The sequence below is a fragment of the Pithys albifrons genome, chromosome 30 (assembly GCF_047495875.1).
Source record: "Pithys albifrons albifrons isolate INPA30051 chromosome 30, PitAlb_v1, whole genome shotgun sequence".
NCBI lineage: Eukaryota > Metazoa > Chordata > Aves > Passeriformes > Thamnophilidae > Pithys > Pithys albifrons.
The window spans coordinates 63,460-86,461 of NC_092487.1; the positions used below are offsets into that span (position 1 = coordinate 63,460).

Here is a 23,002-nt window from a genome sequence, read left to right on the forward strand (position 1 = left end):
GATCAATCCAGATGGAGAAGGACTTGGAGGGACAACACCTGGATGAATCCAGATGGAGAAGGACCAGGAGGGGCTGGTGGGACAACCCCCTGGATCAATCCAGATGGAGAAGGACTTGGTGGGGCTGGTGGGACAACCCACTGGATGAATCCAGATGGAGAAGGACTTGGTGGGACAACCCCTGGATCGATCCAGATGGAGAAGGACTTGGTGGGGCTGGTGGGACAACCCCTGGATAATTTTTTGAACACAAAGCAGGCCAAGGGCTCATTTGGAAGTGGCCATTTTTAATTAAATGGAACTATTTATATATGTACAAAGCCCAGGAGATGTTGCACCCTCAAAAAAAGGTTGGTTTCCATCTCATCACCTTGGGTTGGACCTTCCAGAGCTCCTGTGGGACATCCTGGGACAGCCACAGGTCACCTGAGCTGCCACACACCTTGGAAAGCCACTGCTCCAGAGGAGACACCTTCATCCTTCCCTGCCTTGGCTTCACTGAGGGAGAAGATCCAGGCCAAGGTGTCCTCAGCAGCTCCAGGACCATCCTGAGAAGGTCCAGGACCATCCTGAGCAGGACCAGGACCACCCTCAGCAGCTCCAGGACCGTCCTGAGCAGCTCCAGGACCACCCTCAGCAGCTCCAGGACCATCCTGAGAAGGTCCAGGACCACCCTCAGCAGCTCCAGGACCATCCTGAGCAGCTGCAGGACCATCCTGAGCAGCTCCAGGACCATCCTGAGCAGCTCCAGGACCACCCTGAGCAGCTCCAGGACCGTCCTCAGCAGCTCCAGGACCATCCTGAGGAGGTCCAGGACCATTCCCAGCAGCTCCAGGACCACCCTGAGCAGCTCCAGGACCGTCCTCAGCAGCTCCAGGACCACCCCCAGCAGCTCCAGGGCCACCCTGAGCAGCTCCAGGACCACCCCCAGCAGCTCCAGGACCACCTTGAGCAGCTCCAGAACCATCCTGAGCAGCTCCAGGTCCACCCTGAGCAGCTCCAGGACCACCCTGAGCAGCTCCAGGACCACCCTGAGCAGCTCCAGGACCACCCTGAGCAGCTCCAGAACCATCCTGAGGTTGCTCAGGGAAAGGACAACTCCAACAGAAATTTTGGGAATGTGTCCCAGTTCCAGTGGGTGCTTTTTCCTGGGAAAGTCTCTTCAGGGCTCAGCCCTTGGAGCACATGGAAGGTGTGGAGAGAACCTTCTCCAGGGAGAGGAGAACATTCCAGCCTTGGCTTCTTGGCTCTGCCAAGTGGACTCCAGGAGTGGGGCAGCCCCAGGAGCACCTTCAGTAGGACACAACTCCAGGATCCCGTGGGATGGTGAAGAGAACATCGGCCTTGGCATTGATGAAGTAGGTGGTGAGGAGGGAGATGCCCAGGATGGCAATGCCCAGCAGGAGGGTGAGCACCTGGGGGGCACAGGGACACTCAGGGCTGTGCCACAGCCAGGATGGCAATGCCCAGCAGCAGGGTGAGCACTTGGGGGGCACAGGGACACTCAGGGCTGTGCCACAGCCAGGGAGATGCCCAGGATGGCAGTGCCCAGCAGCAGGGTGAGCACCTGAAGGGGCACAGGGACACTCAGGGCTGTGCCACAGCCAGGATGGCAATGCCCAGCAGGAGGGTGAGCACCTGAAGGGGCACAGGGACACTCAGGGCTGTGCCACACCCAGGATGGCAATGCCCAGCAGGAGGGTGAGCACCTGGGAGGCACAGGGACACTCAGGGCTGTGCCACACCCAGGATGGCAATGCCCAGGATGGCAATGCCCAGCAGGAGGGTGAGCACCTGAAGGGGCACAGGGATACTCAGGGCTGTGGGCACACCCAGGATGGCAATGCAAAGCAGCAGGGTGAGCACCTGGGGGGCACAGGGACACTCAGGGCTGTGCCACACCCAGGATGGCAATGCCCAGGATGGCAATGCCCAGCAGCAGGGTGAGCACCTGGGGGGCACAGGGACACTCAGGGCTGTGGGCACACCCAGGATGGCAATGCCCAGCAGGAGGGTGAGCACCTGGGGGGGCACAGGGACACTCAGGGCTGTGCCACAGCCACGGCGATGCCCAGGATGGCAAAGCCCAGGATGGCAATGCCCAGCAGCAGGGTGAGCACCTGGGGGGCACAGGGACACTCAGGGCTGTGTCAAAGCCAGGATGGCAATGCCCAGGATGGCAGTGCCCAGCAGCAGGGTGAGCACCTGGGAGGGCACAGGGACACTCAGGGCTGTGGGCACACCCAGGATGGCAATGCCCAAGAGCAGGATGAGCACCTTGGGGGGCAAAGGGACACCCACCGGGGTGTGCCATCACCCACTGGGGTGAGACATCACACAGCAAGGTGTGCCATCACCCACTGGGTTGTGCCACCACCCAAGAGCATGTGCCATCACCCACTGGAATGTGCCATCGTCCACTGGAATGTGCCATCACCCATTGGGCTGTGCCATCACCCACTGGGGTGTGCCATCATCCATTGGGGTGTGCCATCACCCACTGGTGTGTGCCATCACCCATTGGGTTGTGCCATCACCCAAGAGAATGTGCCATCACCCACTGGTGTGTGCCATCACCCATTGGGGTGTGCCATCACCCACTGGTGTGTGCCATCACCCATTGGGGTGTGCCATCACCCATTGGAATGTGCCATCACCCAATGGGTTGTGCCATCACCCAAGAGCATGTGCCATCACCCAGTGGAATGTGCCACCACCCAAGAGCATGTGCCATCACCCATTGGAATGTGCCATCACCCACTGGGGCGTGCCATCACCCAAGAGAATGTGCCATCGCCCACTGGGGTGTGCCTTCACCCAATAGGTTGTGCCATCACCCAATAGGTTGTGCCATCACCCATTGGGGTGTGCCATCACCCACTGGTGTGTGCCACCACCCATTGGGGTGTGCCATCACCCACTGGTGTGTGCCATCACCCACTGGTGTGTGCCATCACCCAAGAGAACGTGCCATCACCCATTGGGGTGTGCCATCACCCAAGAGAATGTGCCATCACCCAGTGGAATGTGCCATCACCCAGTGGGGGGTGCCATCACCCAAGAGCATGTGCCATCACCCATTGGGGTGTGCCATCACCCACTGAGGGGTGCCATCACCCAAGAGCATGTGCCATCACCCATTGGGGTGTGCCATCACCCACTGAGGGGTGCCATCACCCAAGAGCATGTGCCATCACCCATTGGGGTGTGCCATCACCCAAGAGAATGTGCCATCACCCAAGAGCATGTGCCATCACCCAAGAGAATGTGCCATCACCCAAGAGCATGTGCCATCACCCAAGAGAATGTGCCATCACCCAAGAGCATGTGCCATCACCCAAGAGAATGTGCCACCACCCAAGAGCATGTGTCATCACCCAAGAGCATGTGCCATCACCCATTGGGGTGTGCCATCCCCTGCCAGGTCATGCCATCCCCCACCCCCATCCCCTAGTGCCCCCCATCCCACCTCCAGCTCCCTGGAGGCCACCAGGAAGATCCGGGCTCGGATGTCCTTCCAGCGGCTCTCGGTCCACGTGGAGAACTCGGTGGAGCCCCATTGGCGCAGCTCGAAGGCGGGAGACAGAGCCTTGGAGAGCCGAACGCCCGAGCGCACGCAGAGCGGTGCCCGCGCCGAGGAGTTGGCACCCAGGGCACCCTGCACCCATGAGTAGTCGAAGAGCTGCGAGAGAGGGGGGTGAGGGACAGGAGAGAGACAATCCTGAGGGGTGAGGGACACCAAAGACACCTCCTGAGGGGCTGGAATGGTCCCTCCGGGGTTTTGGGGATGGTGGTGATGCCAAGATCCTTTGTACAGGATCACTGAGGTTGGAGATGTCCAGGAGCATCAAGCCCACCCTGTGTCCCATCCCCACCTTGGCACTCAGTGCCACATCCAGGTCTTCCTTGGACACCTCCAGGGGTGGGGACTCCACCCCCTCCCTGGGCAGCCCCTTCCAAGGCCTTCCCACCCTTTCCACAAAGAAATTCCTCCTCATGTCCCACCTGCCCCTCCCCTGGCACAGCCTGAGGCCCTTTGCCCTTGGCCTGTCCCTGTTCCCTGGCAGAAGATCCCACCCTTGCCCTTGTTCCATCCCTGTTCCCTGGCAGAAGATCCCACCCTTGCCCTTGGCCTGTCCCTCTTCCCTGGCAGAAGATCCCACCCTTGCCCTGGATCCCTCAGGGATTGCAGAGCCAGAAGGTCCCCCCTGAGCCTCCTTTTCTCCAGGCTGAGCCCTCCCAGCTCCCTCAAGAGTTCTCCAGACCCTCCTCCTGCTGCTCCAGCCCCTTCCCCAGCTCTTCTCCCTTCCCTGGATGTTCTCAATGTCCTTCATGAATTCAGGAGCCCAGACCTGGACACAGCACTGGATGTTCCCTCCTCAGTGCCCAGCCCAGATGGACAATCCCTCTGGTCCTGTGGACACACCATGGCTGGTCCAACCCAGCTGCCCTTGGCTGGGTTCATGTTTTCTGCCCACTCCTCTCCTTCCCTTGGGCACTGTCTCCTCAGGGAGGACTTTCCCATTTCCCCCAACCATCTTCCCTCCCCACCAACCACATGGAGCTGTCCATGCCTGTTGTCCCTCACCTCCTTCTCAGTGTGGGGGTTCTTCTCAGGGTTCAGACACTCCTCCTTGGTGAGGTTCACCACAGTCCCTGTCAGGTTGGCCAGGACATATTGCACCAGGTAGGTGGTGTTGACAGGGCTGGACACGGCCACGTAGTGCTGAGGGACATCCCCTGGAGCAGCAGGAAAGATGGGATTGGTGGGGACAGAAGGTCAGGGGGGGTCCAACTCCTTCCTTGCTCTTCTTTCCCTTACCCAGAATTCCTTTGAGGTCTGGTTTGATGATGGATTGGAACCAGGAATTGTTCATTTTAATCAGGAATCCATAAAGCATCTTGGTGACCTGCAAAGACACGGGATTGGTTTGTGCTGAGGAGACAAAAGAACATCTTCCCAGCTCCATCTTTGGCTGAGAGATGTTTCCTGAGCCAAGGGGAGACTGTCCCAGAATTCCAGAGCTGGGAATGTTGGGTTGGATTCCACCCCAGGGATTCCTCAGTTTATCCCATGTGGTCCTTCCACCTCTTCTCTGAGGGTGAAGGAGCTTCATCTCTGCCCTGAGATGAACCAACCAGTGAAGGTGAAGCAACCAGAGAAGGGTGAAGGCTTTTCCCTCTGCTTGGTGGGAAAACAGGGAAAGGAGGGGAGAAAAGCCCTCCTGGAGAGGGGCAGGACACAAGGGAAGGAACTGAGAGCTCCTCAGGGGTTCTTTTTTGGGTTCCTCAGGTGGTGCTTTGTCCCCACAAACAGGGACACAAGGGAAGGAGCTGAGAACTCCTCAGAGGTTCTTTCTCAGGTTCTTCAGGTTGTGCTTTGTCCCCCACACACAGAGGGACAAAAGAGAAGGAGCTGAGAGCTCCTCAGAGGTTCTTTCTCAGGTTCCTCAGGTTGTGCTTTGTCCCCCACACACAGAGGGACAAAAGAGAAGGAGCTGAGAGCTCCTCAGAGGTTCTTTCTCAGGTTCCTCAGGTTGTGCTTTGTCCCCCACACACAGAGGGACAAAAGAGAAGGAGCTGAGAGCTCCTCAGAGGTTCTTTCTCAGGTTCCTCAGGTTGTGCTTTGTCCCCACACACAGAGAGGGACAGAAGGGAAGGAGCTGAGAGCTCCTCAGAGGTTCTTTGTTATGTTCCTCAGGTTGTGTTTTGTCCCACACACACAGAGGGACACAAGAGAAGGAGCTGAGAGCTCCTCAGAGGTTCTTTGTTGGGTTCCTCAGGTGGTGTTTTGACCCCCACACACAGAGGGACACAAGGGAAGGAGCTGAAAGCTCCTCAGAGTTCCAGGACACAACTCCATGTTCTCCTACCGTTCTGGGGTCAGCCTGGATGGCAGAGGTGCTGTTGGTTCCTCCAGCAAGGCCATACAGGGCTCTGGCCACCACTGTGGCCACCTGTGCCAGGGCCTGCCAAGGGGACAGGGAGCCACATCAGTGCCCACAGGCCGAGCCTGGCACTGCCCAGAGCCCTCCCAGCTCCTTCCTGCCCTTCCCAAATCCCTCCCTGCTCCTTCTGCCCCTTCCCAAATCCCTCCCTGCTTCTCCCTGTCCTTCCCAAATCCCTCCCAGCTCCTTCCTGCCCTTCCCAAATCCCTCCCTGCTTCTTCCTGCCCTTCCCAAATCCCTCCCTGCTTCTCCCTGCCCTTCCCAAATCCCTCCCTGCTCCTTCTGCCCCTTCCCAAATCCCTCCCTGCTTCTCCCTGTCCTTCCCAAATCCCTCCCTGCTCCTTCTGCTCCTTCCCAAATCCCTCCCTGCTCCTCAACCCTTCCCAAATCCCTCCCTGCTCCTTCTGCTCCTTCCCAAATCCCTCCCTGCTCCTCAACCCTTCCCAAATCCCTCCCAGCTCCTTCCTGCCCTTCCCAAATCCCTCCCTGCTTCTCCTGCCCCTTCCCAAATCCCTCCCAGCTCCTTCCTGCCCTTCCCAAATCCCTCCCTGCTTCTCCTGCCCCTTCCCAAATCCCTCCCAGCCCTTCCCAAATCCCTCCCTGCTCCTTCTGCTCCTTCCCAAATCCCTCCCTGCTTCTCCCAGCCCTTCCCAAATCCCTCCCTGCTCCTTCCTGCCCTTCCCAAATCCCTCCCTGCTTCTCCTGCCCCTTCCCAAATCCCTCCCAGCCCTTCCCAAATCCCTCCCTGCTCCTTCCCAAATCCCTCCCTGCTTCTCCCAGCCCTTCCCAAATCCCTCCCTGCTCCTTCCTGCCCTTCCCAAATCCCTCCCTGCTTCTCCTGCCCCTTCCCAAATCCCTCCCAGCTCCTTCCTGCCCTTCCCAAATCCCTTCCTGCTTCTCCTGCCCCTTCCCAAATCCCTCCCAGCCCTTCCCAAATCCCTCCCTGCTCCTTCTGCTCCTTCCCAAATCCCTCCCTGCTTCTCCCAGCCCTTCCCAAATCCCTCCCTGCTCCTTCCTGCCCTTCCCAAATCCCTCCCTGCTTTTCTCAGCCCTTCCCAAATCCCTTCCAGCTCGTGCTGCCCCTTCCAAAATCCCTCCCAGCTCCTTCCTGCCCTTCCCAAATCCCTCCCAGCTCCTTCCTGCCCTTCCCAAATCCCTCCCAGCTCCTTCTGCCCCTTCCCAAATCCCTCCCAGCCCTTCCCAAATCCCTCCCTGCTCCTTCTGCCCTTCCCAAATCCCTCCCAGCTCCTTCCTGCCCTTCCCAAATCCCTCCCTGCTCCTTCTGCCCCTTCCCAAATCCCTCCCAGCTCCTTCTGCCCCTTCCCAAATCCCTCCCTGCTTTTCTCAGCCCTTCCCAAATCCCTCCCTGCTCCTTCTGCCCTTCCCAAATCCCTCCCTGCTCCTTCCTGCCCTTCCCAAATCCCTCCCTGCTCCTTCTGCCCCTTCCCAAATCCCTCCCAGCTCCTTCTGCCCTTCCCAAATCCCTCCCTGCTCCTTCTGCCCCTTCCCAAATCCCTCCCAGCTCCTTCTGCCCTTCCCAAATCCCTCCCTGCTCCTTCTGCCCCTTCCCAAATCCCTCCCAGCTCCTTCTGCCCCTTCCCAAATCCCTCCCTGCTTTTCTCAGCCCTTCCCAAATCCCTCCCTGCTCCTTCTGCCCTTCCCAAATCCCTCCCTGCTCCTTCCTGCCCTTCCCAAATCCCTCCCTGCTCCTTCTGCCCCTTCCCAAATCCCTCCCAGCTCCTTCTGCCCCTTCCCAAATCCCTCCCTGCTTTTCTCAGCCCTTCCCAAATCCCTCCCAGCTCCTTCCAGACCTTGGCAGTGTCAGTGACATATTCCAGACTCTCCTCAGGGCTCAGCCCCTCTGGATACTCCACATGGATGTTCTCAGGGGTGTCATAAATGCTCTGGTAGTACCTGAAAAGCAGGAAAAAACTCAGGGATTTGGGAAAGGAAGGAGAAAAGCACAAGGCATGGAATGCAATTCCAAAGGGAGTCTCCTGGGAGTGGAGCTCCAGCACTGCCACATCCTCCTTAATGCAATTAATGAGGGTTTCTAATTAACTTGGCCCTTCTACAGCTTCTCCCATCTGAGGATCTTGGAGCAATTTCCAGGCTGGGATTAGAATGGGAGGTGGAAAAGCTGGAAAAAGGGAGAGAACTGAGGGAAGGGCAGAGGGATTTGGGACTCAGGGGGGGTTTGGTGGTGCCTTATGCAAAGAATTCCAAGGGAATTCCAAGAGGGATTTACACACTCTGTGTCCCTGACACTCCCAGAAAACCTGGGATGAGATTCCAGGCAAAAAAAATGGATCCTGAAGCCTGAAAAATAGAACTTCCAGCCTAAAAATGGGAATTTCCAGCTTAAAATATTGGGAATTTCCAGGCTAAAAATGGAAATTCCAGCCTAAAAATGGAAATTCCAGCCTAAAAATGGAAATTCCAGGCTAAAAATGGAAATTCCAGGCTAAAAATGGAAATTCCAGACTAAAAATGGATCTTTCAGCCCTAAAATGGATCCTACAGTAAAAAAAATGGATCCTCCAGGGAAAAAAATGGATCCCACAGCCTAAAAAATGGCACTTCCAGCCTAACATTCCTGGGAGGGTGGGCAGGTCCTGGCACAGGTTATTCCATGGATTCTCTATCCCTGGAAGTGCCCAAGGCCAGGTTGGACCAACCTGGGACAGTGGGAAGTGTCCAGTTGGAACTGGGTGATCTTTCAGGTCCTTTCCCAACCCAACCCATTCCAGGATTCCATGTCCTGTTTTTGATGGGATATCAGGGATAAATCCTTCCCTGGGAGGGCACAGGTTGCCCAGAGAATTCCATGGATTCCTCACCCCTGGGACTGTCCAAGGCCACATTGGAGAAACCTGAGATAGTGGGAGGTGTCTGGTTGGAACCTTCCCAACCCAACCCAACCCATTCCAGGATTCCATGCCCTGCTTTTGATGGGATAGCAGGGATAAATCCTTCCCTGGGAGGGTGGGCAGCCCTGGCACAGGTTATTCCATGGATTGCCCATCCCTGGGAGTGCCCAAGGCCAGACTGGAACATCCCTGGTCCTTTGGGAGGTGTCCCTGCCCAAGGTCTGGGTGATCTTGGACGTCTCTTGGCACTCAAACCATTCCAGGATGGTTTAGATGGAAGTGTGGGAAGAAATCCTTCCCTGGGAGCGTGGGCAGCCCTGGCACAGGTTATTCCATGGATTGCCCATCCCTGGAAGTGCCCAAGGCCAGGCTGGAGCCCCCTGGGACAGTGGGAGGTGTCGCTGCCCAAGGTCTGGGTGATCTTGGAGGTCTCTTGGCATCCAAACCATTCCAGGATGGTTTAGATGAAACTGTGGGAGGAAATCCTTCCCTGGGAGGGTGGGCAGCCCTGGCACAGGTTATTCCATGGATTGGCCATCCCTGGAAGTGCCCAAGGCCAGGCTGGAGCCACATGGGACAGTGGGAGGTGTCCCTGCCCATGATCTGGGTGATCTTGGAGGTCTCTTGGCATCCAAACCATTCCAGGATGGTTTAGATGGAACTGTGGGAAGAAATTCTTCCCTGAGAGGGTGGGCAGGCCCTGGCACAGGTTATTCCATGGATTGCCCATCCCTGGCAGTGCCCAAGGCCGGGTTGGATGGGGCTGGGAACACCCTGGGAGGTGACCCCAAGTCAGGGAGTGGAACCAGATGACCTTTAAGGTCCCTCCCAACTCAAACCATTCCATGATTCTACGAAGGGAATGGGACAATGTGGAGCATTCAGGGAAGAGGGGAGAGACCCAGCCCTGTCCTCTCCCCACCATTCCCACCCCAGAGCTGCTGAGGAGCAGAAGATCCTTGAGGAACAGGGTCATGTGGGGTGAACCCAAGTGCCCCTTCCAACACCGAGAGCTTTCCTCCAGCACAAATAAAAAGCTAAATTATTAAAAAAACCCCCCTAAATAATAATAAATAAATAAAAAAAAGGGAGCTTCTGGAAGCACAGCTGAGGCTCAGGGAAGCTCTGCTGCCATTGGCTAACCTCTGGCTCCCTGCCAGCTGTGGGGGAATATTTGCTGTGCCAAATTGGATTTCTCTCGCCTGTCACAACAATCACGTCGCGCTCGTCGGGCACGGAGCTTTTTTTTCCCCTGGTTTCCAATCCCCCCCTGTGGCATTCCAGGTACCTTCTGGGAGGCCTTTACCTGTTCTGGAAGGCTGTCCTGTGGTCTGTCAGGACCACGCCAGGGATGTGGCGAGCCCTGAGGAAGCGTTGGAAGGAGGATGGAGGGAGAGGTTGGGAAAATCCGGCTTCCTGCAGGGTCACACCTGACCCAGCACTGCTCTGGGTCAGGATGCTCAGAAGGTTTTCCACCTGGGAAAAAAACCAGGACAACTTCCCTGGGTGGGATTTCCCTCTGGGAAGGTTAAAAACCCTCCTCAAGGTCCCAGAGCTTTGCTCAAGTAGCCATGGAGTTGTGCCAGGGGTTGGATAGAAGGGAAAGGTTCTTCCCACAGAAGGAAGTGGAAGAGGTTTGTCCCAGTTCAGGAACTGGGACCAGTTTATCCCTGTGTGGGTGTGACCAAAGCTGTGGATTCCAAACCCTCTGTGACATTTCCCAAGAACTGTCACCAATGGAGCATTTGCAGCAGCTGCCCAGGGCACAGCTGATCCCTCAGGGTGGGAGAGGGGTGGGAAAGGGGCCTGTGGGACAGGGAAGTGTTCCAGGTGGGTGTCACAGACAGGGGAGTGTTCCAGGTGGGTGTGACAGACAGGGGAGTGTTCCAGGTGGGTGTCACAGACAGGGGAGTGTTCCAGGTGGGTGGGAAAGGGCCCTGAGAGACAGGGGAGTGTTCCAGGTGGGTGAGAAAGGGCCCTGTGGGACAGGGGAGTGTTCCAGGGTGGGTGTCACAGCCCTGTGGGACAGGGGAGTGTTCCAGGTGGGTGTCACAGACCCTGTGGGACAGGGGAGGGTTCCAGGGTGGGTGTCACAGACCCTGTGGGACAGGGGAGGGTTCCAGGGTGGGTGTCACAGACAGGGGAGTGTTCCAGGGTGGGTGTCACAGACAGGGGAGTGTTCCAGGGTGGGTGTCACAGACCCTGTGGGACAGGGGAGTGTTCCAGGTGGGTGTCACAGACAGGGGACTGTTCCAGGGTGGGTGTCACAGACCCTGTGGGACAGGGGAGTGTTCCAGGTGGGTGTCACAGACAGGGGAGTGTCCCAGGTGGGTGTCACAGACCCTGTGGGACAGGGGAGTGTTCCAGGTGGGTGTCACAGACCCTGGGACAGGAGCTGGGAGAACTCCCCTCCAGGGAGTCCTTGGCACCTCCACACCCACCTGAGGGCTCAGCTCTGCTCATGGGCCAGCAACGATTCCAAAATCCCCCCTGACTGCCAGAGTCAGATCCCCCAGTGTGGAACTCCCTGCCCTGGGGGAGGCACTGGGGGCTCCCACCTGCACCTGAGGGGATGGAATCTTGGGGTTTGGGGACTTGGGGAACCACTCCTGGGATCCAGAGGAGGAGCAGAACCTGCACAGGAGGAGCCACCACTCTGACCAGACTGTGCCATCATCTGCACCAACAGGTTTGTCCCTCCCTTTTCCTTTGGACTCCACGTGGGGCTCAGCACAGGGGCCACCAAACCCCCCTGTGTTTGTGCCCCAGGGGGTGGGTTACACTGCTGGGGTTGGGGGTTAAACCCAATTTCTCTTTGTGCCACTGCATTAATTGTGATATTGTCATTAAATTGTCACTCTGATTTATAATCCCTCTTGTGGTGGGTTCGTTTCTGCTGATGGTTCACCTTTAAACCAGCACAAGGTTCCACAGAGCTCAAGGAGCATTTGGAGAACACCCTGAGGGGCAATGGTGGGATTGTTGGGGCTGTTCAGGGCAAGGATTTGGCCACTCTTTGATGTGAGGAACATTCCAGGCTTTCATTTCTCTCTCACCTGCAGGTTCAGCGACTCGTTCATCCGTGACACGGGATCCGTGTGCATCCAGAGCACGGAGCTGTTCCTCAGAGCCACCTGCAAGGAGAACCACCCCTAAACACATGGCTGGGCCATCCCAGGGCAGGGAAATCCAGGGAAAAAGCCAAATTCCCAGGGAATAAAATATCCCCAGGCATTGCCCACACCTGATTCAGCTCCACGAAGGAGTGGATGTTGTCCAAGCGCAGAGGGAACTTGTCCTGTTCCATGTCATACACCATCCTGGAGCTGCCAATGTAGTCAAAGGTTTCCTGAAAGAGGAAGAAATTCCCAAATCCTGAAGCTTGTTGGGGTTTGGAACCACCAGCAAAAACAGCTGAGGGGATGAGGAGGAACCAACCCAATCACCTCATCAGTAATTCCAAAGGTTTGGACAACCCTCAGGAGAAGATCAAAGACAAAAGGGATTTATTTGCAGGAAGGGAGGGAGCAAAAGGCAAAAAGGAAGGGAAAGGGAAGGAAAAAACCAAGGAAAAGATACTGAATTCCACAAGGAAGGCACAGAGGCAAAATCACTTCAGGGAGCACTTTTTGCCCTCTTAATCCTGCTGGAAATGGAGCATGGAATGGGCTCTGCCAGGGGAAATTGAAGTTGGAGAGCAGGAAAAAATTCTTTGCAGAGAGAGTGCTCAGGGATTGGAATGTTCTGCCCAGAGAGGGGGTGGATTCTCCATCCCTGGAGGTGTTTAAGGTGACACTGGAGGTGGCACTGAGTGCCCTGGGCTGGTGATCACAGTGGGGTTGGGTCAAGGGTTGGACTTGATGATCTCGGAGGGCTTTTCCAACCCAATGGATTCTGTGATTCTGTGGATGTGGCACCGAGTGAGAATCCACCATGTCTTGATCCAACCCTACTGTGATCACCAGCCCAGGGCACCAGAGTGCCCTGGGCTGGTGATCACAGTGGGGTTGGATCAAGGGTTGAACTTGATGATCTCAGAGGTCTCTTCCAACCCAACTGAGAAGAGCAACGAGGCTGGAGAAGGGACTGGAGCACAAGTGCTGTGGGGAGAGGCTGAGGGAGCTGGGGGTGTTCAGCCTGGAGAAGAGGAGGCTCAGAGGTGACCTCAGCACTGTCTGGAAGTGCCTGAAGGGAAGTTCTGGCCAGGTGGGGGTTGGTCTCTTCTCCCAGGCACTCAGCAATAGGACAAGGGGGCACGATGGGCTCAAGCTCTGCCAGGGGAAATTGAAGTTGGAGATCAGAAAAAAATTCTTTGCAGAGAGAGTGCTCAGGGATTGGAATGGGCTGCCCAGAGAGGGGGTGGATTCCCCATCCCTGGAGGTGTTTAAGGTGACACTGGAGGTGGCACTGAGTGCCCTGGGCTGGTGATCACAGTGTGGTTGGGTCAAGGGTTGGACTTGATGAACTCGGAGGGCTTTTCCAACCCAACGGATTCTGTGATTCTGTGGATGTGGCACTGAGTGAGAATCCACCATGTCTTGATCCAACCCTACTGTGATCACCAGCCCAGGGCACCAGAGTGCCCTGGGCTGGTGATCACAGTAGGGTTGGATCAAGGGTTGGACTTGATGATCTCAGAGGTCTCTTCCAATCCAAGTGATTCCATGATTCCTGTGGGGAGAGGCTGAGGGAGCTGGGGGTGTTCAGCCTGGAGAAGAGGAGGCTCAGGGGGGACCTTCTCACTCTCCACAACCCCCTCGGATGTTGTACCCAGAGGGGGGTTTGGTCTCTTCTCTCAGCCAACCAGCAGCAGAACAAGAGGGGCTGAAGCTCTGCCAGGGGAGGTTTGGGTTGGAGATTAGGAAGAAATTCCTTCCAGAGAGAGTGGTCAGGCCTTGGAATGTTCTGCCCAGAGAGGGGGTGGATTCTCCATCCCTGGAGGTGTTTAAGGTGACACTGGAGGTGGCACTGAGTGCCCTGGGCTGGTGAGCACAGTGGGGTTGGATCAAGGGTTGGACTTGATGATCTGGGAGGTCTTTTCCAACCCAATCCATTCTGTGATTCTATGATTGGAGCTGGGCAGGGAAGTCAAGAGCCATCAGCCTCCCCCTTCCCTGATTTACAGGCAGGGCTTCCCATCCCTCCTCCTGGATTTATCCACAGCCTGGATAAGGGAATCACATGGAGGGAATCACATGGCCCTGGCACGGGAGAAGCTGCACAAAGGACTCATCAGTGTGGATGCCTTGAGGGGGAACATCAGCTGTTGGCCATCAGTCCCTCCTCCAGCTTGTTCTGCTCTGCCACAGCTGCCAATTCCAGCTCTGGGCTCCCAAAAAATCAGCTGAATTTCTCTCCCAGTGATTTTTAATTTTGCCTTTTTTTTGGGGGGGGTTTCTGTCAGAAATTCCAGCCTGGAAGTTCATCCCAGACAGGGATAAAAGACAGGACACAAATCAGCCCCACCAGGAGGGGGCAAAGCAAAGTTTGAGGGATTCATCCACAATGATCTTTGGGGCAGGGATGGGATGATCCAGTGGAAGCTCCATCTGCTCTGGTTATCCCAGAACAATTAAGATCCTGGAGGAGAAGAGACAACCACAGAGCGGGGAGGAGAGACAACCAATCCCACACAAAGAGCAGGGAAAAAGAGGAGCCAAGCTGGGATCTCAGGATGGGATCATCCTGCTGCTCTTACCCCTTGGAAAAAGGTGAACATGACATTCCTTGGGAGCAGGAGGACATCAGGGGCTTTGTGAAGGGCTTCGGCCGCCGCCAGGTGGGTCACGAAGGAGGACACGGCGCTCTCGGCTCCAGGAGCGACGTTCCAGAAGAAGGAATGGCTGTCAATCTGGAAGCACAAACCCCCAGGAATTCTGGGCTGGGAAGGCAAATCCATCTCTGATCCCACTGGGAAGGGAAGGGTCAAATGGATCATGGAATTTAAAACCACAATTGTGTCGCTGTGGGAGTTGTGGATTCGTGGAATGGTTTGGGTTGGAAGGACAAACCCACAGGAATTCTGGGTTGGGAAAGCAAATCCATCCCATTCTCTCTCTGATCCTGCTCTGACTCCCACTGGGAAGGGAAGGGCCAAATGGATCATGGAATTCAAAATGACAAGTGTGTCGCTGTGGGAGTTGTGGATTCGTGGAATGGTTTGGGTTGGAAGGACAAACCCACAGGAATTCTGGGCTGGGAAAGCAAATCCATCTCTGATCCCACTGGGAAGGGAAGGGCCAAATGGATCATGGAATTTAAAATGACAGTTGTGCCAGGGATTCATGGAAGGGTTTGGGTTGGAAGGACAAACCCACAGGAATTCTGGGTTGGGAAAGCAAATCCATCCCATTCTCTCTGATCCTGCTCTGATTCCCAGTGGGAAGGGCCAAATGGATGATGGAATTTAAAATGACAATTGTGCCATGGATTCATGGAAGGACAAACCCACAGGAATTCTGAGCTGGGAAAGCAAATCCATCCCATTCTGTCTCCCTCTCTGATCCCGCTCTTGATTCCCACTGGGAAGGGCCAAATGGATCATGGAATTTAAAACCCCAATTGTGTCGCTGTGGGAGTTGTGGATTCGTGGAATGGTTTGGGTTGGAAGGACAAACCCACAGGAATTCTGGGCTGGGAAAGCAAATCCATCCTTCTCTCTGATCCCACTCCTGATTCCTACTGGGAAGGGAAGGGCCAAATGGATCATGGAATTTAAAACCACAATTGTGTCGCTGTGGGAGTTGTGGATTCATGGAATGGTTTGGGTTGGAAGGACAAACCCACAGGAATTCTGGGCTGGGAAAGCAAATCCATCCCACTCTCTCTGATCCCACTCTTGATTCCCACTGGGAAGGGCCAAATGGATCATGGAATTTAAAATGACCATTGTGCCAGGGATTCATGGAATGGTTTGGGTTGGAAGGACAAACCCACAGGAATTCTGGGCTGGGAAAGCAAATCCATCCCATTCTAATTCCACTCTGATTCCCACTGGGAAGGGAAGGGCCAAATGGATCATGGAATTTAAAATGACAATTGTGCCAGGGATTCATGGAATGGTTTGGGTTGGAAGGACAAACCCACAGGAATTCTGGGTTGGGAAAGCAAATCCATCCCATTCTCTCTGTCTCTAATTCCACTCTGATTCCCACTGGGAAGGGCCAAATGGATCATGGAATTTAAAATGCAAATTGTGCCAGGGATTCATGGAATGGTTTGGGTTGGAAGGACCTTAAAGCCCATCCCATTCCAACCCCTTGCCATGGGAAGGGACACCTCCCACTGTCCCAGTTGCTCCAATCTGGCCTTGGACACATCCAGGGATTGGGAATTCATGGAATAATCTGTGTCAGGGCTTGCCCACCCTCACAGGGAGGAATTTCTTCCCAATATCCAACCTAAATTTCCCCCAAATTTGAATCCTGAGGCCTCAGAGCTTTGCCCCAGACTATTTCTCCTTATCTGCTCAGAAAATTCTGGAAAAACTTCCCATAACAAGGTTGGAAAGACCCAAGAAAACAAGATGGAAACCCCCAAACTGTGGATGGTTCTCACACTGCCCCAAGGGACAGACCCACAGTTGTGTCCTAAAACCCAACCAGATCCAAAAGGTTTGGAAGATGGGAAGAGATTCCAATCCATGAGAAACACATTCCCATGAGATTGGAAGCTCCCATTTCTTTTCCCAGAGGTACCTACTCGTGTGGCCACCATGACAACTTCCTTCTCAGGATCCAGTTTTCCAGAGGCATTGATGGGTTGCAAAGTGCTCCACACGTTGTAGTCAAGGAGAGGATCACACACAATCTCTGGGAAGCAGAAAAAACAATCCCACCCCATTCCTGGATTTGGCATCACAAGGGAGGGAAAAGGAGGTTTTTGTCAAGTCAGAGGTTCTGTCAAGGAAGGGGAAAGTCCTGGATATGGGAAAAAGTGTTCCCACCGGGATTGTGAGGACCATGTGAGGATGAGGATGGGGGAAAGGAGGATGAGGATGGAGGGAAAGGAGGATGAGGATGGAGGGAAAGTCCTGGTTCTGGGAAAGACTCTGTTCCCACCGGGATTGTGAGGACCATGTGAGGATGAGGATGGAGGGAAAGGAGAATGAGGACGGAAGGAAAGAAGGATGAGGATGGAAGGGAAGTCCTGGCTGTGGGAAAACCTGTTCCCACCAGGATTCTGAGGACCATGTGAGGATGAGGATGGAGGGAAAGGAGGATGAGGATGGAGGGAAAGGAGGATGAGGATGGAGGGAAAGGAGGATGAGGATGGAGGGAAAGTCCTGGATCTGGGAAAGACTCTGTTCCCATCAGGATTCTGAGGATCACATGGGGTGAGGATGGAGGGAAAGTCCTGGCTCTGGGAAAGACTCTGTTCCCACCGGGATTGTGAGGACCATGTGAGGATGAGGATGGGGGGAAAGGAGGATGAGGATGGAGGGAAAGGAGGATGAGGATGGAGGGAAAGTCCTGACTGTGGGAAAAACTGTTCCCACCAGGATTCTGAGGACCATGTGAGGATGAGGGTGGAAAGGAGGATGAGGATGGAGGGAAAGTCCTGGCTCTGGGAAAGACTCTGTTCCCACCAGGATTCTGAGGACCATGTGAGGATGAGGAATGGAGGGAAGGGAGGATGAGGATGGAGGGAAAGGAGGACGAGGATGGAGGGAAAGGAGGATGAGGATGGAGGGAAAGGAGAATGAGGATGGAGGGAAAGGAGGATGAGGATGGAGGGAAAGGAGGATGAGGATGGAGGGAGAGGAGGATGAGGATGGAGGGAAAGGAGGATGAGGATGGAGGGAAAGGAGGATGAGGATGGAGGGAAAGGAGGATGAGGATGGAGGGAAAGGAGGATGAGGATGGAAGGAGAGGAGGATGAGGATGGAGGGAGAGGAGGATGAGGATGGAGAGAAAGGAGGATGAGGATGGAGAGAAAGGAGGATGAGGATGGAGGGAAAGGAGGATGAGGATGGAAGGAAAGGAGGATGAGGATGGAGGGAAAGGAGGATGAGGATGGAAGGAAAGGAGGATGAGGATGGAGGGAAAGGAGGATGAGGATGGAAGGAAAGTTCTGACTGTGGGAAAACCTGTTCCCACCAGGATTCTGAGGAGCAGGTGAGGATGAGGATGGGTGTGGCGGAGTCTCACCTGGGTTGATGCTGAAGGTGCTCTGCAGGGAGCTGCGCCTCATGCAGGTGACAGTGCTGGTGACAGCGTGCATGTGGGAGAAGAGCTGCATGGCACACAGAGGGTACTCAGGGGCAGAGCCATCTCCAGGGACATTGTGGTCCAGGTAGCACTGGGGGAGGAAAAAAAACCCCATCATGGCACAACTTGATGTTTTTGGAACATTGAAAATGGAGTTTTTTGGTATTTTTACAGCAAAGGAGACAATAAAAGCCCAAACTCTTCCCCCAAGGAGGTCCTTTCCTCAGAAGCTCCTGAGGTACCTGCTTGATGACTTGGGTCTCGTTGGCATCCTCAAGGAGGAAGATGGGGAAGTCAAAGTCCTCGTAGGAGATGCCACTGCCCAAGGGGTTCCACAGGGTGGTGTTGCAGTGGGCAAACTCAGGGCCATAGTCCTTGGAGTAGACACCTGGGGACACAAAGATGGGCACATCTGAGCCTGCAGGAGAAGGACAGAGCTCAGGAGAAGGAGAAGGACAAAGCTCAGGAGCAGGAGAGGGACAAAGCTCAGGAGCAGGAGAGGGACAAAGCTCAGGAGAAGGAGAAGGACAAAGCTCAGGAGCAGGAGAGGGACAAAGCTCAGGAGCAGGAGAGGGACAAAGCTCAGGAGCAGGAGAGGGACAGAGCTCAGGAGCAGGAGAGGGACAGAGCTCAGGAGCAGGAGAGGACAGAGCTCAGGAGCAGGAGAGGGACAGAGCTCAGGAGCAGGAGAGGGACAGAGCTCAGGAGAAGGAGAGGGACAGAGCTCAGGAGCAGAGCAGGAGAAGGACAAAGCTCAGGAGCAGGACAGGGACAGAGCTCAGGAGCAGAAGGACAAAGCTCAGGAGCAGGAGAGGGACAGAGCTCAGGAGCAGGAGAAGGACAAAGCTCAGGAGCAGGAGAGGGACAAAGCTCAGGAGCAGAGCAGAAGGACAGAGCTCAGGAGCAGAGCAGAAGGACAGAGCTCAGGACAAGGACAGAGCTCAGGAGCAGGAGAAGGTCAAAGCTCAGGAGCAGGAGAAGGACAGAGCTCAGGAGAAGGACAGGGACAGAGCTCAGGAGCAGGAGAAGGACAAAGCTCAGGAGCAGGAGAAGGACAAAGCTCAGGAGCAGGAGAGGGACAGAGCCCTCAATCCCTTCATTTGTGTCATTAATGAAGATATTAATTGATACCAGTGCCAGTGTGGCCCCTGAGGGACATCACTGATCTCTGATGTCCTTTGGGACCTCGAGTCATTGACCACAACCCTCTGGATGTGACTGTCCAACCACCTCTTTCTTCATCAGCTCCATTCTGTGCTGCAACAGCCCCAAAGGAGCCACTTTGGGCTTCAAATGTCACTGTTTGAAGCTCCCCTGAGATCCTTCAGACTTCCTTGGACCATCCAAGGAAAAGGCACCACTTTTCCTCCTCCCACCAGGGCTGAAGATGGAACATCTCCTTACCAAAGCCATCATTGGGGCACTTCAAGCCAGGGGAGAAGCCCTGGGATGGGCTGGGTTTGGCAATGGCCACAGCAAGGCCTGACACTCTGGAGGTTCCCTTGAGCTGCAGCAACACCTTCCTGGGAGAGAGGAAACACCACTGAGATCAGGGATTAATTAATTAATGAGGAATTACAATTAAGCAGGTGATGATCCTTGTGATCAAATTAACTCTGTTTTCTATCTTGGATTATGCAAAAAGCAACAAGAAGAAAACTTCAACCAAGTCCTTCCTGCTCTGTCCAAGGAGAGAAGTGACCACCAACTCCTGGGCTTTAATGAACTTTAATTTTAAAGCTGTTATTAAATTATGGATTAATTTTTAATGGCCTCCTGTGTGAGGATTCACACAGAGCAGAGTTTTTCTTTCAGCAAAGAGACTCTTTAAGAAGAAATAAATTCCCTGAATCCCAGAGAAGCCACTGATGGGGTTTCCAGTCCAACCTCACCGGAATTTGGAGCACTCAGGGCTGATCCTGTCACTCAAAACTTGACATTTGATGCCCAGATTGGACATTTCTGTGCCCTCTGGGGAGATGAAACCTGGTGCTGACCCACCTGTTGAAGAGATTCCCATCCAGCAGGATCATGTAGGGTGGGTTGGGGCCATCAGAGAGGACCCAACGTAGATCCTCCTCCTTCTCCACCACGTGGATCACTCCTGTGTCCCCACTGATGGAGGCTGTGGGAGGAGAACATGCCCTTCATGGCATTGGGTTCCTGGCAGAGGGTGCCCAGGGGTTCAGGAGGAGCAGCCCATGGCATTGGGTTCCTGGCAGAGGATGCCCAGGGGGTCAGGAAGAGGAGCCCATGGCATTGGGTTCCTGGCAGAAGGTGCCCAGGGGTTCAGCCCATGGCATTGGGTTCCTGGCAGAGGGTGCCCAGGGGTTCAGGAGGAGCAGCCCATGGCATTGGGTTCCTGGCAGAGGATGCCCAGGGGGTCAGGAAGAGCAGCCCATGGCATTGGGTTCCTGGCAGAGGGTGCCCAGGGGGTCAGGAAGAGCAGCCCATGGCATTGGGTTCCTGGCAGAGGGTGCCCAGGGGTTCAGGAGGAGCAGCCCATGGCATTGGGTTCCTGGCAGAAGGTGCCCAGGGGTTCAGGAGGAGCAGCCCATGGCATTGGGTTCCTGGCAGAAGGTGCCCAGGTGTTCAGGAAGAGGAGCCCATGGCATTGGGTTCCTGGCAGAAGGTGCCCAGGGGTTCAGCCCATGGCATTGGGTTCCTGGCAGAAGGTGCCCAGGGGTTCAGGAGGAGCAGCCCATGGCATTGGAGGGTGGAGGAAGGAATTTGGGAGTGGCTGAGCAGGACCTGGGGCTTTGGGTGCTCTTTTTGGAAACCCACTGAGAAGCCCTGGGCACAAGGGGCACCAGGAGGGTCCCTCACACCCCCCATCCATGGTCAGACCCCCCCTGCCCAGCCCAGGACCCCCAGGGGGGCTCACACTGGCAGCCAATCTGGTGGGTGGCGTTGAGCAGCCGCACACACGGAGCTGTCTTGTTGAGGGGGATGTAGATCTTCCTCTCCACGGAGTTCCCACTGCAGGAACCTGAGGGGAGACACAGCCCTGGGTCAGGGGGCAGCTCAGGAGGGGGTGGGCAGGGAGGTGAGCCCGTGCCAGGCTCAGGGGGGCACCCAGAGGGGTCAGTGGTGGGGACACGAGTCCCTGCCCAGCTCAGAGGGGCACCCAGAGGGGTCAGTGGAGGGTCATGATCCCCTGCCCAGCTCAGGGGGGCACCCAGAGGGGTCAGTGGGGGGGACATGAGTCCCTGCCCAGCTGAGGGGGGCACCCAGGGGGGTCAGTGGGGGGGACATGAGTCCCTGCCCAGCTCGGGGGGGCACCCAGAGGGGTCAGTGGGGGGGACATGAGTCCCTGCCCAGCTCGGGGGGGCACCCAGAGGTCAGTGGAGGGTCATGATCCCCTGCCCAGCTCAGGGGGGCACCCAAAAGGGTCAGTGGAGGGTCATGATCCCCTGCCCAGCTCAGGGGGGCACCCAAAAGGGTCAGTGGAGGGTCATGATCCCCTGCCCAGCTCAGGGGGGCACCCAAAAGGGTCAGTGGAGGGTCATGATCCCCTGCCCAGCTCAGGGGGGCACCCAGAGGGGTCAGTGAGGGGGACATGAGTCCCTGCCCAGCTCAGGGGGGCACCCAGAGGGGTCAGGAAGGGGGACACGAGCCCCTGCCCAGCTCAGGGGGGTACCCAGAGGGGTCAGTGGGGGGACATGAGTCCCTGCCAGCTCAGGGGGGCACCCAGAGGGGTCAGTGGGGGGACATGAGTCCCTGCCCAGCTGAGGGGGGCACCCAGAGGGGTCAGTGGGGGGGACATGAGTCCCTGCCCAGCTCAGGGGGGCACCCAGAGGGGTCAGTGAGGGGGACATGAGTCCCTGCCCAGCTCAGGGGGGCACCCAGAGGGGTCAGGAAGGGGGACACGAGCCCCTGCCCAGCTCAGGGGGGCACCCAGAGGGGTCAGTGAGGGGGACACGAGTCCCTGCTCAGGTCAGAGGAGACACAAGTCCCTCCCCAGCTCAGATAGGACACCCAAGGGACACAAAATCCTTGGGAGGGGGGACAACACCATCCCCTCCCAGCCCACATGGGACACCCAAGGGAGTCAGTGGGGGGGACACGACCCCCTCCTCAGCTCAAAGGGGACACCCAAAGGGGTCTCCACAAACCCAAAAAGCCTCGGGGGGGTTGTGGGTTTCATCCCCACTCCCATTCCCATCTCCATCCCCATTCCCATTCCCATCTCCATCCCCATTTCCATTCCATCCTCACCCGCCACCAGCACAGCCACGAGCAGCGCCCGGAGCAGCCCGAGGGGCCCCCGGGGCCGTCCGGGAGCCAAATCCATGTCCCAGTTCTTCCCAATTCCCGGATCCAACTCCATGTCCCGGTTCTTCCCAATTGCCGCCTCCATGTCCCGGTTCATCCCGACTCCCGGAGCCAACTCCATGTCCCGGTTCCTCCCGATTGCCGCCTCCATGTCCCGGTTCTTCCCAGTTCCCGGAGCCAACTCCATGTCCCAGTTCCCTATTCCCGGTACTTCTGGATCCAACTCCATGTCCCGGTCCATCCCAATTCCAGCCGCCTCCATGTCCCGGTTCATCCCAATTCCAGCCGCCTCCATGTCCCGGTTCATCCCAGTTCCAGCCGACTCCATGTCCCGGTTCATCCCAGTTCCAGCCGCCTCCATGTCCCGGTTCATCCCAATTCCAGCCGCCTCCATGTCCCGGTTCATCCCAATTCCAGCCGCCTCCATGTCCCGGTCCATCCCAATTCCAGCCGCCTCCATGTCCCGGTTCATCCCAATTCCAGCCGCCTCCATGTCCCGGTTCATCCCAATTCCAGCCGCCTCCACGTCCCGGTTCATCCCAATTCCCGGAGCCAACTCCATGTCCCGGTTCATCCCAGTTCCAGCCGCCTCCATGTCCCGGTCCATCCCCATTCCCGGTACTCCCGGATCAAACTCCATGTCCCGGCGCTTCCCCTTCCGCGGGCGGGGCAGGATCGGGATCGGGAACGGGAAAAGGAA

At 56.3% G+C, this 23,002-nt stretch overlaps 1 protein-coding gene across 4 annotated transcripts; it reads right to left on the reverse strand.

Moving 5' to 3' along the window:
- Positions 1 to 267: 267 nt before the first annotated feature.
- Positions 268 to 23,002, reverse strand: NCSTN (nicastrin). Of its 4 annotated transcripts, XM_071579556.1 has the most exons (19): positions 22,448 to 23,002; positions 22,406 to 22,417; positions 22,246 to 22,375; positions 20,912 to 21,016; positions 20,029 to 20,152; positions 19,432 to 19,550; positions 18,270 to 18,415; positions 17,968 to 18,118; positions 16,520 to 16,629; positions 14,517 to 14,669; positions 12,063 to 12,167; positions 11,875 to 11,952; positions 10,125 to 10,294; positions 7,760 to 7,862; positions 5,874 to 5,969; positions 4,823 to 4,910; positions 4,589 to 4,740; positions 3,470 to 3,682; positions 268 to 1,415 (listed from the first exon to the last, which is right to left on the reverse strand). In XM_071579556.1, exons 1-19 carry the CDS (start codon positions 22,940 to 22,942, stop codon positions 1,293 to 1,295), a joined length of 2,673 nt encoding a protein of 890 aa, XP_071435657.1. In that variant the 5' UTR covers positions 22,943 to 23,002; the 3' UTR covers positions 268 to 1,292. The 4 variants fall into 4 exon arrangements, with proteins under 4 accessions (XP_071435657.1, XP_071435658.1, XP_071435656.1 ...); XM_071579557.1 differs by lacking the exon at positions 22,406 to 22,417 and having other exon boundaries at positions 22,246 to 22,351; XM_071579555.1 differs by having other exon boundaries at positions 22,246 to 22,417.

Bases quoted from the DNA above. Each gene is read 5' to 3' on its own strand.
- NCSTN (XM_071579554.1), bottom strand. From the start codon at position 22,942: ATGGAGTTTGATCCGGGAGTACCGGGAATGGGGATGGACCGGGACATG. The intron at 18,416-19,431 runs GTAAGGAGATGT...TTGTGTCCCCAG, and splicing joins GTGCCCCAATGATGGCTTTG to GTGTCTACTCCAAGGACTAT. The intron at 7,863-10,124 runs GTAAAGGCCTCC...CCTGCTTTTCAG, and splicing joins AGGACAGCCTTCCAGAACAG to GTACTACCAGAGCATTTATG.